Raw genomic sequence first — 19,450 nt, forward strand, 5'->3', positions numbered from 1 at the left:
TTGGACCTGGGTGTGTGGCTGATCCTTTGGGGTCAGGAGAACCTTTTCTTTTATATGATGAGATCAGATTCTCAGTAATCATCATCATATCTGACGTGTGTGTCTGGACGGAGGCCTGAGGCTGGGCACGTTAAGGGAACTGCGTTGTTTGGACGTCTGAGTAACCAGTGAGGTACTACAGAAGCTGTTCTGTGCTGGTTGGTAAATCTAAGTATTGGAATATCCGCCAGCTTTTGGGGTTTGTCTGCCCCGTTTTGTTTGCAGTTCACCCTAACTGAGTGACCTCAGCTGGCTCCCACGGACAGCATCGTCACACTCCCACACCCCAACCCCCTGCCCCAGCCCTACATTCATGGCCCTGCATACAATTTCCCCACCCAGATGTGGCCCTCGGGCCAAAAAGTTTGCCCACCCCTGATCTAGGGGGTCCTCTTAAAATTGGATCCACATTGCACAATGGGCAAGTTAGCAGCTAATGAATTGTGCTCACTCGAGCTTTAGTCTGTACCCCTGATGGCCCAGCCAGCTTGAGTTAACAGCAGCCCTGCGCGTGAACAAGGAGTTTGTGTGTGGACGGGATTTGACTTAAGAGCAACCACTTGAGCTATAACGTGAGTTCACTGGAACTGGGCAATAGAAACCCAAACAGATTGATCCATGTGTTGGGAATTTTGAAATATAAAAAGAAAATTCAATCTGAACTGAACAGAAGTTGAAAAATTTCAAAGTTTTCAGCAAATCAAAAACTAAACATTTGTTTCAACCAGAAATATTTTTGGATGAATTTCATTTTGATTTCAAGCTTTTTGAAAAAAATAAAATTAAAGGAGTTTTCTAAATGAGAATTCATTTCAAACCAAAAAAATGAACGGTTCATTCTGAAAATATCATAACTGGCCATTTTGACATTTTTTTTTTAAATGAACAATTCAGCAAAATCAACACAAAGTCACAAACCATTCTGGTGTCACTGAATCTCCATTCTTTGCCAAAAATAAGTGTGTGAAAAGCTTTTTGCCTAACTCTGGCGTTAACTCTGCGTTGAAGAAAAGCCCAGAAAGTTCTGGCTGCTCCCGTTTGACGCTGAATCGTTAGAAACGACCTGCGCCCGTGAATCCTGTCTAGAGGGGACAGGCTTTTCCACTCACCCAAAAACATAATTCCCATAATACAATATGAAGAAACCAAAAGCGAAAGGTTTCACATCACAGGGATTTCCTGTTGTTGCCTAAGGGAAAGGGGCTAAGCTGCATGAGATTGTTCAGAGGACGCAGAACAGCCGTCGCTGCAGCCCCTGAAGTGAGACACCAGACAAGATCCAAACTCAGCAGCATCTGGTGAGTGCAGAGCCCAGCTCAGCAGTGACTTGCTCCCAGGGCCGGCCTTAGGATTTATGGGGCCCTGCACAGTATTATTAAAATGGTGCCCCTATGCCGATGGCAGCCCGGGCACAGACTGTGGGGGGACAAGGCAGCAAAGGATAGCGAATGCCCAGCCCGCCTCACGGTGGCGGAGAGTCACAGTTCCCCGCAGAGACCCCCGTACCCTCTCCCTCATGCAGAATGGACATGCAGAAAGTACCTAATTAAAAGCATTAAACTTGGGAATAAGAAATGTCAGTCACAGGTTTTTTGATATGCCCTGAAGTTTGTCAGACATTTATTTGTAAAAACTTTGTAGTAAGGGCGAGGCAGCGTCCTGCTGAATACGACATGAAATATTATGGAATTCAGGATGCAGCTCTTCTCTGTTTGACATTTTCTTAATCAGTATTTCTAAGCTGATTTTATATTTTAAATGTACCCTTAAGCCTTCGTAAAGCAATCCTTCCAGATTACTACATATTTAACTCACTGAAACAAAGACGTTATTTTAAATTCATCGGTCACAGAGGTTTCGTGTGTTTATAACAATGTTCATCGCTTTTAGAAAAGGGGAACACTAATTTACTGTGTGTGATCTCCATAACAATAGACGTGTTTCTGATATAGGGTGACCAGATGTCCCGATTTTATAGGGACAGTCCCGATTTTTGGGTCTTTTTCTTATATAGGCTCTTATTACCCCCACTCCCTGTCCCGATTTTTCACACTTGCTGTCTGGTCACCCTATTCTGAAATTTCACCAATGTTAAAAAATATGTTTACAAAAATGTTAGGCATAACGAAGGATTTTATATCTTACTAGGTACTGATTTTGCTGGAGGGTTATCTTAAAACTAGTTCATCAGATAGTCAGAAATAAAGACAGGGAATCTCTTTGTCCATCTATCTGGAAGGAAAGGGGTGTTGTCCCTTTAAGAGCTCTCTTCAATGGGGGTGTGGGGGGTGAAGGGAGAAAGGGATGGCCAGAAAGGACAGAAAGACTTTGGAAGCAAGTTTTTTTTACTATAGTAATTAAAATTAAAATGTGTATTTTAGAGAAGGGGGAGCTTTTGAAGGATTTATTTAAAAAACTTTATGTCTGAAGATCCCCATTGGCCCGGGACGGCGAACCGCGGCCAGTGGAGGCCGCGATCGGCCGAACCTGACGCGTCAGCAGGTAAATAAACTGGCCCGGCCCGCCAGGGTGCTTACCCTGGCGAGCCGCGTGCCGAACGTTGCCGACCCCTGGTTTAAGGCTAAAGATGATTGTGCAGCTAAAATCTATGCAAGGATTTTTTAGAGATGTGATATTATACTTGTCACCAACTCACTAATGAAACATTTTTAAAGCAAATTTTAAATTAAGGGTCCTATAGACTGACATGTTCTGAGTAAATACAACAGTGACGCCCAGCTGGTTTTGTCAGTAAATTCAGAACCTGACAGTATATCCCTGGGCGTTGGCAAGTGCCTGCGGAATGGCTGCATTCCCCCTTGACTGGCTCTTTAACAAAAACAACAAGGAGTCTGGTGGCACCTTAAAGACTAACAGATTTATTTGGGCATAAGCTTTCGTGAGTAAAAACCTCACTTCTTCGGATGCATAGAGTGAAAGTTACAGATGCAGGCTTTCACTCTATTTATCCAAAGAAGTGAGGTTTTTACTCACGAAAGCTTATGCCCAAATAAATCTGTTAGTCTTTAAGGTGCCACCAGACTCCTTGTTGTTTTTGTAGATACAGACTAACACAGCTATCACCTGATACTTGGCTCTTTAACAGTTTCAGTGTTGTGCTGATAGGGCGGGCAGGCTGGAGGCGTTTTCACTGTTAAGTTAAAAGAAGAATAGGAGTACTTGTGGCACCTTAGAGACTAACAAATTTATTAGAGCATAAGCTTTTGTGGACTACAGCCCACTTCTTCGGATGCATATAGAATGGAACATATATTGAGGAGATAGATATACACACATACAGAGAGCATAAACAGGTGGGAGTTGTCTTACCAACTCTGAGAGGCCAATTAATTAAGAGAAAAAAAACTTTTGAAGTGATAATCAAGCTAGCCCAGTACAGACAGTTTGATAAGAAGTGTGAGAGTACTTACAAGGGGAGATAGAGTCAATGTTTGTAATGGCTCAGCCATTCCCAGTCCTTATTCAAACCGGAGTTGATTGTGTCTAGTTTGCATATCAATTCTAGCTGAGCAGTCTCTCTTTGGAGTCTGTTTTTGAAGTTTTTCTGTTGTAATATAGCCACCCGCAGGTCTGTCACTGAATGACCAGACAGGTTAAAGTGTTCTCCCACTGGTTTTTGAGTATTTTGATTCCTGATGTCAGATTTGTGTCCATTAATTCTTTTGCGTAGAGACTCCGGTTTGAATGGGCTGTAGTCCACGAAAGCTTATGCTCTAATAAATTTGTTAGTCTCTAAGGTGCCACAAGTACTCCTGTTCTTCTTTTTGCGGATACAGACTAACACGGCTGTTACTCTGAAAACTGTTAAGTTACTAGATCCCCTCCGGAGTAAGAGTCACCAGACAGCAGCAGCCAGCTGGGAGCTGCAGGAAGGGTCAGGACAGGGAGAGGAAAGCCGGAGGGATGGACACTAAGGGCTGGTCTGCACTGGCAACGCTAAAGCAGTTTCACCGCAAACGGAAAACCAGCTCCACGAGAGGCGTACAGCTCTTATCGCGGCTGCTTTTGCGGTGATGTGCAAGTGAAGACACGTTCTTCCTGTTTACAGGGCGTTTAGCCTCTGCAGCATCTCCCACAGTGCCTGGGTGACCACTCTGGCCAGCAGCTCTGAGGCCAGGCAAACAGACGTCCACCCTCCCCTGTAAAGCCCCGGGAACTTTGAAACTCGGAGCAAAGGATCCCCTGCTTGGAGCAATGCTGAGCTCCTGGGCTGATCAGTGTCTGGGGAGAGGGGGCCCTGCAGGGACCAGGGTGCCCTGATCACCCTCCCCCCTTCCCACAAAACCTATCATCAAACTGGAGCGAGCTGCACTGTGGGACAGCTGCCCTAGAGCGCTGCTCTCATCCCCGATGGAAACACTCTCTGACGCCTGAGGAAGTAAGTGAGTACACAAACCAGCGCTTCACTTTCACCGGTTCACTATCACTGGTGAAACTGACAGTGCAAAAACCCTGCAAAGTGTAGCCATAGCCTGTGTTAACTGTCCCTTCGCACCCTTGACGAGGCTGCAGGAAAAGCCTCCACCCATGAGCTTGAATTCCGGAGGAAGGAAATAAAAACAGCTGACAAGAAAATGTTTCCTCTCTTCTGCCCTTTGGAGGCTCCCAGGGCGGAGCTACCGAACCGAAGCAGAGATCCCCGGGGTCAGCCTGCGTCAGCCCTAAAAGACAGTCAGCGCTGACCGAGTGTCACCTTTTGGACCCACCGACTGTCACTCAGTTGTGTGTAGACGCGCCCTGCTTTGACCTGGAACAAACTCTCTCATGGCTTTTTCCTAGTTAGTAAATCCTCAGTCAGTTACTATAGGGCTGGCTCCAGGCCCTGTTTCTGGGGTGTGATCTAGGTACAAATTGACCTGGGGCAAGTGGCTGATCTCGGAGATGGGGAGTAACCGGAATCGTTTGTGATCTTTGGTGCCTGGCAACCAGCGATCCCGAAGCAGCTTGCTGGGTGGCCGGCTGGACAGAGAGCCCACGGGGACTGTCTGTGACGCCGGTCAGACTGTTGCAGTGCTTCGGGTGTTCACACCTGTTACTGGGCAGGTGAAATCTGTGATGGACACTCCAGTTCGGGGCGTCTGCCCGGCTTCTTGACGCTCTGCTCTGTGGCTGGCACTCACGGTCCTGCGCCGCTCCAGACAGCGTGACAGTGGGCTCCCCCCACAGCCCGTCCAGTGTCGCCTGGGAGGCATGGGGGGGGGGCAGAATTGTGATCGGGGTGTCGGTGCTGCCCTTCGTCAGGGCCACGTGCGTGGTGTGTGTGTGTGTGTGTGTGATGGCAGTGTGTTCACGGGGCGGGAGGACAGTGGGGGTCACTCCTCCCTGTCGGCGCTCAGGGCCCCCACTGAGCTCAGCACAAGGAGGGGCCCTGGCCAGAGCCGGCTCTAGGCACCAGCAAAGCAAGCAGGTGCTTGGGGCGGCAAATTTGCAGGGGCGCAAGAATCCAGCGTGAGAGCTGAGAACCAACGGGGGGCCCTGGGAGCTGTAGTTCCTTGGTTAGCTCCCTGCCTCTAGAGCCAGCCCTGGAGCAGGGAAAGAACTACATTTCCCAGCATTCCCTTGGCCACTACCAACAGGAAAGGGAGGGGAAAGGAGTATGGAACTGAAACCTCATGCTGCAGCTTTGGTAGGGACAGAGCCAGCTCTAGGGTTTTTGCTGCCCCCTCCCCCGCCCCCCCATATTGCCCCAGCCCTGGACTCTCCCCCCACCTGCACCTCCTGTGCCCCAGCCCTGGGCTCTTCTCCCCCCACACACACCCGCACCCCCTGTGCCCCAGCCCTGGCCCCCACCTACACCTCCTGCCACCCCAGCCCTGGGCTCTTCTCCCCCCACACACCCCCGCACCCCCTGTGCCCCAGCCCTGGCCCCCACCTGCATCTCCTGCCGCCCCAGCCCTGGGCTCTTCTCCCCCCACACACACCCGCACCCCCTGTGCCCCAGCCCTGGCCCCCACCTACACCTCCTGCCACCCCAGCCCTGGGCTCTCCCTCCCCCGCACACCCGCACCCCCTGTGCCCCAGCCCTGGCCCCCACCTGCACCTCCTGTGCCCCAGCCCTGGGCTCTTCTCCCCCCACACACCCCCGAACCCCCTGTGCCCCAGCCCTGGCCCCCACCTGCACCTCCTGCCGCCCCAGCCCTGGGCTCTTCTCCCCCCACATACCCGCACCCCCTGTGCCCCAGCCCTGGCCCCCACCTACACCTCCTGCCACCCCAGCCCTGGGCTCTCCCTCCCCCGCACCTCCTGCCGCCCCAGCCCTGGGCTCTCCCTCCCCCGCACCTCCTGCCGCCCCAGCCCTGGGCTCTCCCTCCCCCGCACCTCCGGCCACCCCAGCCCTGGCCCCCACCTGCATCTCCTGCCGCCCCAGCCCTGGGCTCTTCTCCCCCCACACACCCGCACCCCCTGTGCCCCAGCCCTGGCCCCCACCTGCACCTCCTGCCACCCCAGCCCTGGGCTCTCCCTCCCCCGCACCTCCTGCCGCCCCAGCCCTGGCCCCCACCTGCATCTCCTGCCGCCCCAGCCCTGGGCTCTTCTCCCCCCACACACACCCGCACCCCCTGTGCCCCAGCCCTGGCCCCCACCTACACCTCCTGCCACCCCAGCCCTGGGCTCTCCCTCCCCCGCACCTCCTGCCGCCCCAGCCCTGGGCTCTCCCTCCCCCGCACCTCCTGCCGCCCCAGCCCTGGGCTCTCCCTCCCCCGCACCTCCGGCCACCCCAGCCCTGGCCCCCACCTGCATCTCCTGCCGCCCCAGCCCTGGGCTCTTCTCCCCCCACACACACCCGCACCCCCTGTGCCCCAGCCCTGGCCCCCACCTACACCTCCTGCCACCCCAGCCCTGGGCTCTTCTCCCCCCACACACCCCCGCACCCCCTGTGCCCCAGCCCTGGCCCCCACCTGCATCTCCTGCCGCCCCAGCCCTGGGCTCTTCTCCCCCCACACACAGCCGCACCCCCTGTGCCCCAGCCCTGGCCCCCACCTACACCTCCTGCCGCCCCAGCCCCTGGGCTCTTCTCCCCCCACACACCCCCGCACCCCCTGTGCCCCAGCCCTGGCCCCCACCTGCACCTCCTGCCACCCCAGCCCTGGGCTCTTCTCCCCCCACACACCCGCACCCCCTGTGCCCCAGCCCTGGCCCCCACCTGCACCTCCTGCCGCCCCAGCCCTGGGCTCTCCCTCCCCCGCACCTCCTGCCGCCCCAGCCCTGGCCCCCACCTGCACCTCCTGCCGCCCCAGCCCTGGGCTCTCCCCGCCCTACACCTCCTGCCGCCCCAGCCCTGGGCTCTCCCCGCCCTACACCTCCTGCCGCCCCAGCCCTGGGCTCTCCCCGCCCTGCACCTCCTGCCGCCCCAGCCCTGGGCTCTCCCCGCCCTACACCTCCTGCCGCCCCAGCCCTGGGCTCTTCTCCCCCCACACACACCCGCACCCCCTGTGCCCCAGCCCTGGCCCCCACCTACACCTCCTGCCGCCCCAGCCCTGGGCTCTCCCCCAAAGAAAGAATTGGGGGGACTAAATGGACAGTGCCCCTCTCTATCTGAAGCCTAGCAAGGGAGGTAGGTGGATCCCACTGGAATTTAAAATGAAAAGGAAGGGAGGGGAGGCTCTGGACCTGGGCAGCTTTAGATACAGTACCAGGCACGTAGGAGGATTTCCACTTCTGAGCCATGGAAGCAGAAATTGACTTTTCTTTTCCAGATTTAGCGAATATTCAGAAAGGGAATCTAGCACCTGCCTTCCAGATTTGAACACCTCAACATTCAGGAGTGCTCAAGCTCAATTTGGGCGGCTGTTACTTCATTTCTCCCAAATCAAATCTACTGATCCACTGTAACTTGCTGTAGAAAAAGTAGGATAAATTGAGCAAGAAATGCTTCCCAGTGGTTATTAGGACTGGAAAAGCCATTGCTTTTTTTTTTTTTTTTAGTTTTATTTGTTTAAAAGGAAGACAGTGATTTCATTGGCAAATTCCCCACAGAAACAAAGAATAGAACAAAAGAATAATAAAGGCACCTCAACTTTTCCTCATTTCTGTAGGACAGTCTTATAATATGCATCTAGATATCCTCCAATCACACATGCTGAAAATTGTTCCACTTTACTGCAGTTCTGTAACCATATGGGAACCAATCCTGTCTGTGTTCTGTGCACATCCAAAATTCCTGCTGAATGACCCGCCCTGGGAGCGAGTTACCAGTGACCCAGGGCTGGGGCAGCAGGAGGGTGCAGTTGGGAGTGGGGGGGGGGGCGGGAGAGCCCAGGGCTGGGGTGGGGGTCAGCCAAAAATTTTTTTGCTTGAGGCAGCAAAAAACCTAGAGCCGGCCCTGGCCCTGACAGCCTCCTCTCCCCCCGCCCCCCCCCCCCCCCGCCTCATTCCTTTGACCAGGCAAACCTGGCCTGGCAGCGTGGGGTCCCCTGGGGCACCCCCCCAGGAGCCCAACACCCCCCAACACGCCCCAGGCTGGGCAGGGCTGCTCTCCCTATACAGGGTGTGACAATGCAGTTCTGGTGGAACCCAACTGAGAGTGCCAACTCAGGACAAATTGCTCAAACAGGGCAGTTACAGCCCAAGGCTGGGGTTTTTTCCACCTCTAAGGCAAACCAAACCAGCCAGACTAAGACTTCGGTCTCACCCCCTGGCTAACTGCAAGTCTCACAAGCAATCTCCTTAGACACCCCAGTTTCCCAGTATTACCACCAGTGCCACTCGTTATGGGGACAAATGGTTATGAAAACCAATACCCCAGTAAAAGAAAAAGGTTCTCCTGATCCCAAAGGACCAAGCCCCAGACCCAGGTCAATATACAAATCAGATCTTACCCACAAATCACGCTGTTGCCAATCCTTTAGAATCTAAAATCTAAAGGTTTATTCATAAAAGGAAAAAGATAGAGATGAGAGTTAGAATTGGTTAAATGGAATCAATTACATCCAGTAATGGCAAAGTTCTTGGTTCAGGCTTGCAGCAGCGATGGAATAAACTGCAGGTTCAAATCAAGTCTCTGGAATACATCCCCCGCTGGGATGGGTCCTCAGTCCTTTGTTCAAAGCTTCAGCTTGTAGCAAAGTTCCTCCAGAGGTAAGAAGCAGGATTGAAGACAAGATGGAGATGAGGCATCAGCCTTATATAGTCTTTTCCAGGTGTAAGAACACCTTTGTTCTTACCGTGGAAAATTACAGCAAAATGGAGTCTGGAGTCACATGGGCCAGTCCCTGCATACTTTGCTGAGTTACAAGGCGTATCTGCCTTCTCTCAATGGGTCCATTATATAGCTGATGGTCCTTAATGGGCCATCAAGCAGGCTAGGCAGAGCTAACACCATGTTGTCTGGGATGTCACCCAGCAGCATAGCCTAAGTTTGAAATGCAGATAGTATAGAGCCAATATTCCTAACTTCAACTACAAAATTGATACATACATATAGACAGCATAATTATAACCAGCAAACCATAACCTTGTCTTAGACCCCCATTTGACCCCCTTTACACAAGATCTGGGTGCCACTACAGGACCTTGGTTGCAACAATGATCTATATGGTCCCAGAGTATATCAATAACGTCACACAGGGCGGGGGCACTCTCTCCCACACAGCTGGAGCCGGCTGCCCCAGGGTGGAGTGTGGGGCGGGGAACGGGCAGGGAGCTGCTGGCTCTGGGTGGGAGCGGCTGCAGCAGCAGGCAGCCTGCACATGGGGCAGGGCCCTGATGGGCGCTGGGGCATTGGTCTCCCCCTCGCCCCACGCTCTATGGGCGCGTGGATCACACCCCGGTACCAGGGAACCACGTGTGCGTCTGTCTGTCCATCCCCAGGGTCCGCATGCATCTGTCTGTCCATCCCCCCAGGTTTCGCATGGCCGTATGCATCTCTCTGTCCCTCCCCCAGGGACCACATGCGTCTGTCTGTCTCTCTGTCCACCGGGGGCTGCGTGCTTCTGTCTGTTTGTCCCCCAGGGACCATATGCCGGTTGGTGTCTGTCTGTCCATCCCTCAGCGTGGTCATTCTCCACCGGCTCTTTGTTAGCATTTGACTCACTCCATTAACAGACGTCTATTGTGAGACACACAAAACCCACCGGCCCCCGGGGAGATGAGTGTCTCCCACCCACTGTCGGGAGCAGCTTGTCTCACCGCGCGCTGCCTTTGAGTGACCTGCCTGTACCTGCAAGGCTGGAGAACACAATTTCCAGCAGATACACAGACGTCCCCACATATTCGCCGCACTTACATCTCACAATGACCAGTGTGACACAGGCTTTCAGCAGACGTTACATGACCCCGATGGTGAACCCAGGGGATCCCTGTACCCCATGTGCCCTGTGCCCTCTGCCAGCTGGCACCGAGAGGTCCGTGGGTCACAGAGGTGACTAGCAGGAGGTGCTGGGGGTCATGGTGCAGGGGCACTGGCAGAGCCCCGGGGTTGCTGTACGGAGTGTTTGGTAAGCTACAGACTGGGGGGCTGTACCCTGGAAAGCAGAGACGCTGACAGACACGTAGGGGTCAGAGTGGAGACGCATCTGACCGTGAGCTCCCCGTGCGATGCAGTGGGACAAAGGGCCAGTGCCCACCTGGGCTGGAAACACAGGGGAGAAGCGAGTGGGAGCAGGGAGGGGATTTTAGCCGGAATATGGCACTGGGGAGACCGATACTGGAATCCTGCCTCCAGGTCTGGGCTCCACATTAAAAAAAAAACATTTATAAATTGGGGCAGGTGCAGAAAGAGGCTCAGAAATGACTCGAGGGCTGCCGAAATCGCTGTGCCGTGGGAGCCGTACCGAGCTGGGTCTGCCCAGCTGAGCAGGGGGCAGAGGGAGAGGTGACGTGATGCGTGTGGAAGCCCCTCCCCAGGCAGATACCAGCAGGCACTAGCTCCGGCGCTCTCATCTAGCGGAGACGGGACGAACCAGAGCCAACGGCTGGAAGCTGCAGCCCGACAAACTGAAATCAGAAACAAGGCACCGATTTGGAACAAGCTCCCAAGGGAAGGGTTGGAGTCTCCAGCTCCTGGTGGCGTCACATCCAGCCTGGGGCCTCCCTGGGGGGGGCTTTGGTGAAACACAAAGTCCTGGGGGCTCAGCACAAGAGTAACTGGGCAAAATATTCCGGCCAGGGCTGTACAGGAACTCAGACTAGATCAGGGGTAGGCAAACTTTTTGGCCCAAGGGCCACATCTGGGTGGGGAAATTGCATGCAGGGCCATGAATGTAGGGCTGGGGTGGGGGGGTTGGGGTGCAGGGAGGGGTGTGGTGTGGAGTGCAGTAGGGGCCTCAGGGCAGGGGGTTTGGGTGCAGGACGGGTGCAGCAAGGGGCTCAAGGCAGGGGTCTCAGGGCAGGGGTTTGGGGTGAGGGGTGCAGGAGAAGTTTGGGGTGCGCGAGGGGGTCTCAGGGCAGGGGTTTGGGGTGAGGGGTGCAGGAGGGGTTGGGGTGGGGGCTCCGGCCGGGCACTGCTTACCTGGAGCGGCTTTGGGGTGGCAGCGGTCTGCAGCAGGAGGGGAGAGGGCAGACGGCTCTGTGTGCTGCCCTCGCCTGAGGGTACCTCCCCCAAAACTCCCATTGGCTGCGGTTCCCCATTCCTGGCCAATGGGAGCTGTGTGTGTGGGGGGGTGCCTGTAGGTGAGGGCAGCACGTGGCGCCCTCTGCCCTCTCCCCTCCCACAGGGGTCGCAGGGACGTGGTGCCGGCTGCCCCAGGAGCGGGGCAGGGCCAGGGCAGGCAGGGAACCTGTCTTAGCCCCGCGGCACCACAGGTGGAAATCCCACAGGCTAGATCCAAAGCCCTGATGGGCCGGTTCCGGCCCGCGGGCCGTGGTTTGCCCAGCCCTGAACTAGACGATCTCATGGTCCCTGCTGGTCCCGAACTCTATGAATCTGTGCCCGTATGCAGCGCACAGAACTGGGACAGCAGGGCAGAGACTCATAGAATCTCAGGGTTGGAAGGGACCTCAGGAGGTATCTAGTCCAACCCCCTGTTCATGGCAGGACCAATTCCCAACTAAATCATCCCAGCCAGGGCTTTGTCAAGCCAGGCCTTAAAAACCTCTAAGGAAGGAGATTCCACCACCTCCCTAGGGAACCCATTCCAGTGCTTCACCACCCTCCTAGTGAAAAAGTTTTTCTAATATCCAACCTGGACCTCCCCCACTGCAACTTGAGACCATTGCTCCTTGTTCTGTCATCTGCCACCACTGAGAACAGTCTAGATCCATCCTCTTTGGAACCCCCTTCAGGTAGTTGAAAGCAGCTCTCAAATCCCCCCTGTAGTGAGGCGATGTGGCTCCCCGCGACCCCGGAGAGGGAAGAGCTCATCCGGAGGCTGGGGTGGGCAGAGCTAGGGAGCTCTGAGCCCGCCTCTCAGAGGGTCAGGTGGCGACTCGGAAGTACAAAGGCTCGTCCTCACAGCTCAGTCAGGCCCCAGCCGCCGGAGAGACCAGACGTCTCCAGCCGAGCTCGGGGCTGGGAAAACTCTGCGGCCAGGGGCGGCCGCCAGGAGCCACCGGGCCTGCCCTGCGCCCGCTATCCGGAGGAGCCGCCAGGCCTGCTGAACGATCCCTGGCCTGACGAACCCATGGTCCAGGATCTCCCCGAGGCCGACACCAGGCCCCAAGTAGGCCCCGAGGGGGAGTGTGGAAGTGGCCCGGGGGCAGCCGACCCCAGTCTGGCTGCAGCACTGCCAGAGCTGATGTCAGTGTGTTGTGGCCAGGATCTGACTGCAGCGAGTTTCCGTCGCTGCTAGGGCCCCGGGCTGGGACGCAGTGGAGTGGGAGGGCCTGCGTCCCACCCTGGGGTTCCCCCTTTCCCAGGCCTGAAGAGGCTGGGATTTCTTGTTTGTTGCTCAGCCCTGACTGAGGGTCTGAGCTTCTGACTCAGCGTTTGTTGCCCCGCCCTGACCTAGGGCCTGGGCTAAATATTCCTGTGTGTTGCTCAGCCCCGACTGAGGGCTTGAGCCCTGACATAACATTGGTGCCCAGCCTGCCGCCAGGGTCGGGTTTCCTGTGTCTTCCAGAACCACAAGGGCTGCTGAGGGAGACCCTGCGGCCGGACGAAGTACCGCAGCCCCAGTGGTGTAGTGAGCTGGTGTGGCTCCCTGCCGCCCGGAGAGGGTCGAGCCCCGGCAAACCCTTGTACACCCCCTCACTCTTCTCGTCTGCGGACTAAACAATCCCAGTTCCCTCAGCCTCTCCCCATAAGTCATGTGCCCCAGCCCCCTAATCATTTTTGTTACCCTCCGCTGGACTCTCTCCAATTTGTTCACATCCTTTCTGTAGTCGGGGACCCAAAACTGGACACAGTACTCCAGGTGTGGCCTCACCAGTGCCGATTAGAGGGGAATAATCACTTCCCTCCATCTGCTGGCAATGCCCCTACTAATACAGCCCAATATGCCGTTGGCCTTCTTGGCAACGAGGGCACACTCCTGACTCATATCCAGCTTCTCGTCCACTATAACCCCCAGGTCCTTTTCTGCAGAACTGCTGCTTAGCCAGTCGGTCCCAGACCTGTAGCGGTGCATGGGATTCTTCTGTCCTAAGTGTAAGCAGAGTCAGGATGAGCTCTACCCTGACATCTGGTGGCGAATTATGGCGAGTGTGGAAAAGAACTCCAGGGGCTGATCTTGTTTGCATAGGCACACCCACCCGCCTGGCACAAGACAACAGCAACTGATAGTGGTTACTTTGGCTGGGGTGGGATCCCCAATTTCTCTGTTATTGGGGCAGGAGGAATAGAGTTGTTACCCTGATTATGTGAATCAAGGATAGTGAAACTGTTTTATGACAGAGGATCTCACCATCACCCAAGTAGCACTCGCTAGACAAGGGACATGGGTTCCAAAACCCAGTGAATTGAGAGAGAGGGGATGGAGGTGTGTATTTGTACCTGATAGTATGCCCCCCCCCCTTTGAGGGCCTGAAACACCAGTTGTACCACCTCCTCTCTCTACTGTTGAATGTCAGAGCTAACTTTGATTCCATCAGGAGTCTAGTTACAGGCTGCTGAGCTGAATTCACTTTGGGCTAATGGTGCACCAGCCCTGGGGCTCCCCTACTACGAGCTGAAATCACAAAAGAGCTAAAGTTACTAAGAGCTGAGATCACTGAGTGCTGTGTTAACTAGTGGGGGAGCCTGAAGCTATATTGCTAAGCGGCTGGAGGAGCAGTGAGTGGCACGGAGGCTTGCGGGGATGGCTGGAGCAGCTCACAGGTCGAGGAGCGGAGCCATTTGCGGGGACGGCTGGAGTGGCTCAGGGGGCGGAGCCATTTGTGGGACGGCAGGAAGTGGACTGGCTCATGGTGAAGGCTGTGGTGGAACCCCACGGAGAAGGCGGGCGGTCGGCCTCGGATCACGTAAGGTGCCCCTTAACACCCTGCGTGCCCCCCTTTTACTCTGGGGCTGCACTGACCAGGGACAACAAGGAGTCTGGTGGCACCTTAAAGACTAACAGATTATTTGGGCATAAGCTGATGTGGTTGAGTCCTCTGATGGTGTCACCAGAGTCGATATGGGGACAGAGTAGGCAACGAGGTTTGCTACAGGGATTGGTTCCTGGGTTGGTGTTTCTGTGGTGTGGTGTGTAGTTGCTGGTGAGTATTTGCTTCAGGTTGGGGGGTTGTCTGTAAGCGAGGACTGGCTTGCCTCCCAAGGTCTGTGAGAGGGAGGGATCATTTTTCCATATCTACTCTGGCGACATCATCAGAGGACCCAACCACATCAGCCACAACAGCAAGGGCTCATTCACCTGCACATCCACTAATGTGATAAACACCATCATGTGCCAGCAATGCCCCTCTGCATGTACATTGGCCAAACCGGACAGTCCCTCCGCAAAAGAATAAATGGACACAAATCGGACATCAGGAATGGTAACATACAAAAGCCAGTAAGTGAACACTTCAATCTCCCTGGTCATTCTATTACAGATTTAAAAGTCACTATCATTGAACAAAAAAACTTCAGAAACAGACTTCAAAGAGAAACAGCAGAACTAAAATTCATTTGCAAATTTAAACACCATTAATCTGGGCTTGAATAGGGACTGGGAGTGGCTGGCTCATTACAGAAGCAGCTTTTCCTCTCCTGGAATTGACACCTCCTCATCTATTATTGGGAGTGGACTACATCTACCCTGATTGAATTGGCCCTGTCAACACTGGTTCTCCACTTGCGAAGTAACTCCCTGCTCTCCATGTGTCAGTATATAATGCCTGCATCTGTACCTTTCACTCTATGCATCCGAAGAAGTGAGGTTTCACCCATGTCACGGAGTGTGGGGGGAACTCAGGGCCCTGCATCCCCGGCTTCCTGCGATTCACCATGACTCTCAGCCAGGCAGTAAAGCAGAAGTTTATTTGGATGACAGGAATACAGTCCAAGACAGGTCTTGCAGGCACAGACAACAGGACCCCCCTCAGTTAGGTCCAGCTTGGGTCCCAGGGCATCCCAGCCCCCCTTGGGAGGTCAGAGCCATCTCTGCCTCCAGCCATCTCTCCAGCCAGCTTCCAACACTATCCTAGCCACACTCCCTTGTCAGCATTCACAGACCACAGTAAGAACAGTCCCAGTTCGTCCACAGAGCACTTTGCATTTGTCTTTGTTAAACTTCATCCTGTTTACCTCAGACCATTTCTCCAATTTGTCCAGATCATTTTGAATTGTGACCTTATCCTCCAAAGCAGTTGCAATCCCTCCCAGTTTGGTATCGTCTGCAAACTTAATAAGCGTACTTTCTATGCCAATATCTAAGTCGTTGATGAAGATATTGAACAGCGCCGGTCCAAAACAGACCCCTGCGGTACCCCACTCGTTATGCCTTTCCAGCAGGATTGGGAACCATTAATAACAACTCTCTGAGTACGGTTATCCAGCCAGTTATGCACCCACCTTATAGTAGCCCATCTAAATTGTATTTGCCTAGTTTATCGATAAGAATATCATGCAAGACCGTATCAAATGCCTTACTAAAGTCTAGGTATACCACATCCACCGCTTCTCCCTTATCCACAAAACTCGTTATCCTATCAAGAAAGCTATCAGATTGGTTTGGTTTGACAGGTTTTGTTCTTTACAAATCCATGCTGGCTATTCCCTATTACCTTACCACCTTCCAAGTGTTTGCAGATGATTTCCTTTATTACTCGCTCCATTATCTTCCTGGCACAGAAGTTAAACTAACTGGTCTGTAGTTTCCTGGGTTGTTTTATTTCCCTTTTTATAGATGGGCACTATAGTTGCCCTTTTCCAGTCTTCTGGAATCTCTCCTGTCTCCCATGATTTTCCAAAGATAATAGCTAGAGACTCAGATACCTCCTCTATTAGCTCCTTGAGTATTCTAGGATGCATTTCATCAGGCCCTGGTGACTTGCAGGCATTTAACTTTTCTAAGTGATTTTTTAACTTGTTCTTTTTTATTTTATCTGCTAAACCTACCCCCTTCCCATTAGCATTTCACTATGTTAGGCATTCCTTCAGACTTCTCGGTGAAGACCGAAACAAAGAAGTCATTAAGCATCTCTGCCATTTCCAAGTTTCCTGTTACTGTTTCTCCCTCTTCACTAAGCAGTGGGCCTACCTTGTCTTTGGTCTTCCTCTTGCTTCTAATGTATTGATAAAAAGTCTTCTTGTTTCCCTTTATTCCCGTAGCTAGTTTGAGCTCATTTGTGCCTTTGCCTTTCTAATCTTGCCCCTGCATTCCTGTGTGTTTGCCTATATTCATCCTTTGTATCTGTCCTAGTTTCCATTTTTTATATGACTCCTTTTTATTTTTTAGATCGTGCAAGATCTCGTGGTTAAGCCAAGCTGGTCTTTTGCCACATTTCTATCTTTCCTAACCAGCGGAATAGCCAGGAGTGCTGCCAGCTTCTCTGCTGCCCTAGGCGGCGGAAGGTCCCACCCCGAAATGCGCTGCGGTCACCGCCCCCCAAATGGTAGCTCCCTAGGCGACCACCTAGGTCACCTAATGGGTTGCACCGGCCCTGGAATAGCTTGCTTTTGGGCCCTTAATAGTGTCCCTTTGAAAAACTGCCAGCTCTCCTCAGTTGTTTTCCCCTCAGTCTTGATTCCCATGTGTCAAGGCTGGATCCCCACTTTGAACTTTAGGGTACAAATGTAGGGGCCTGCATGAAAACTTCTAAGCTTAACTACCAGCTTAGCTCTGGTTCTGCTGCCACCATTTCAATGGATTCCCTCCCTGGGAAACCTTGAAAAACCTTTCACCAATTCCCTTGGTGAATACAGATTCAAACCCCTTGGATCTAAAACAAGGAGAAATTAACCATTCCCCTCCTTCCTCTCACCAACTCCTGGTGAATCAAGATCCAAACTCCTTGGATCTTAAAACAAGGAAAAATCAATCAGGTTCTTAAAAAGAAGACTTTTAATTAAAGAAAAAGGTAAAAATCATCTCTGTAAAATCAGTATGGAAATTAACCTTACAGGGTAATCAAACTTAAAGAGCTCAGAGGACTCCCCCTCTAGTCTCAGGTTCAAGTACAGCAAACAAAGATAAACACTCTGGTAAAAGGTACATTACAAGTTGAGAAAACAAAGGAAAACTAACACGCCTTGCCTGGCTATTTACTTACAAGTTTGAAATAGGAAAGACTTGTTTAGAAAGATGTGGAGAACCTGGATTGATGTCTGGTCCCTCTCAGTCCCGAGAACGAACACACTCCCAAACAAAGAACACAACAAAAGCCTTCCCCCGCCAAGATTTGAAAGTATCTTGTCCCCTTATTGGTCCTTTAGGTCAGATGCCAGCCAGGTTACCTGAGCTTCTTAACCCTTTACAGGGAAAAGGATTTTGGAGTCTCTGGCCAGGAGGGGTTTTATAGTACTGTACACAGGACAGCTATTACCCTTCCCTTTATAGTTATGACACCATGGACCTTACCTATCAGCTCTCGGAGCTTACCAAAATCTGCCTTCCTGAAATCCATTGTCTCTATTTTGCTGTTCTCCCTTCTACCCTTCCTTAGAATTGCAAACTCTAGGATTTCATGATCACTTTCACCCAGGCTGCTTTCTACTTTCAAATTCTCAACAAGTTCCTCCCTATTTGTTAAAATCAAGTCTAGAACAGCTTCCCCCGAGTAGCTTTTTCAGCCTTCTGAAATAAAAAGTTGTCTGCAATGCAGTCCAAGAACTTATTGGATAGTCTGTGCCCCGCTGTGTTATTTTCCCAACATATATCCGGATAGTTGAAGTCCCCCATCACCACCAAATCTTGGGCTTTGGATGATTTTGTTAGTTGCTTAAAAAAAGCCTCATCCACCTCTTCCACCTGGTTAGGTGGCCTGTAGTAGACTCCTAGCATGACATCTCCCTTGTTTTTACCCCTTTTAGCCTAACCCAGAGACTCTCAACACTTCCGTCTCCTATGTCCATCTCTACCTCAGTCCAAGTGTGTACATTTTTAATATATAGGCAACACCTCCTCCCTTTCCGCCTGTCTATCCTTCCTGAGCAAGCTGTACCATCCACACCAACATTCCAATCATGTGTATTATCCCACCAAGTTTCAGTGATGCCAACAATGTCATAGTTGTATTTATTTATTAGCACTTCCAGTTCTCCTGCTTATTACCCATACTTCTCGCATTTATATATAGGCATCTAAGATACTGATTTGATCTTGCCTCCCAGTTTTGCCCTGACCCTCCTTTTTTCTCTGCCATTATAGCCCACGCTCCCTCCTATTTCCGACCCATCTCCCAGGTCTCCATGTTCCCCACTTACCTGTGGGCTTTGCTCACCTGTCCCCATCGAACCTAGTTTAAAGCCCTCCTCACTAGGTTTAGCCAGGTCTGTGTCCGAATAGGGTCTTTCCCCTCCTTGAAAGGTGAACGCCATCTCTGCCTAGCAGTCCTTCCTCGAATAGCATCCCGTGGTCTAGGAAGCCAAAGCCCTCCTGGCGACACCATCTTCGCAGCCAGGCATTCACCTCCATTATGCATCTGTCTCTGCCCGGGCCCCTACCTTTGACAGGAAGAATTGAAGAGAATACCACCTGCGCTCCAAACTCCTTCACCCGTACTCCCAGAGCCCTGTAGTCACTCTTGATCCGCTCAGTGTCCACACCACGCAGTATCATTTGTGCCCACATGGATGAGTAGCATGGGGTAGTAGTCAGAGGGCTGGATAATCCTCGACAATGCCTCCGTAACGTCTCGGATACGGGCCCCCGGCAGGCAGCATACCTCCTGAGATGAAATGTCAGGGCGACAGATGGGCGCCTCCGTCCCCCTCAGCAGAGAGTCTCCGACCACCACTACCCTACCTTTCCTATTCGCAGTGGTGGCAGCAGACCTCCCAGCCTTAGGGGTACGAGGCTTCTCCTCCTTCACTGTAGGGAGTGATCTTCTCTCCTGTATCAAGAAGAGCATAACGGTTACCTATTACCATGGC

At 52.8% G+C, this 19,450-nt stretch overlaps 2 protein-coding genes across 3 annotated transcripts in view; one reads left to right on the forward strand and one right to left on the reverse strand.

The window, feature by feature from the left end:
- Window positions 1-1,924, reverse strand: part of LOC101946673 (uncharacterized) — a 107,581-nt gene extending 105,657 nt beyond the window's left edge. Inside the window, exon 1 of the mRNA XM_065561314.1 lies at window positions 1,278-1,924. The gene's annotated coding sequence lies outside the window, so the exon portion shown is untranslated. The remainder of the gene's footprint in view (window positions 1-1,277) is intronic.
- LOC101932961 (basic proline-rich protein-like) overlaps window positions 945-19,450 on the forward strand; it is a 146,852-nt gene continuing 128,346 nt past the window's right edge. Inside the window, exons 1-2 of one of the 2 annotated variants that reach the window (XM_065561308.1) lie at window positions 945-1,337; window positions 3,870-8,084. In XM_065561308.1, coding sequence (XP_065417380.1) covers window positions 5,657-7,597 — 1,941 coding nt within the window. In that variant the 5' untranslated portion in view covers window positions 945-1,337; window positions 3,870-5,656 and the 3' untranslated portion in view covers window positions 7,598-8,084. Of the gene's footprint in view, window positions 1,338-3,869; window positions 8,085-19,450 lie in introns of those variants that run through there. The other variant, XM_065561309.1, reaches the window with a different exon arrangement.

Source organism: Chrysemys picta, chromosome 11 (assembly GCF_011386835.1).
Source record: "Chrysemys picta bellii isolate R12L10 chromosome 11, ASM1138683v2, whole genome shotgun sequence".
NCBI lineage: Eukaryota > Metazoa > Chordata > Testudines > Emydidae > Chrysemys > Chrysemys picta.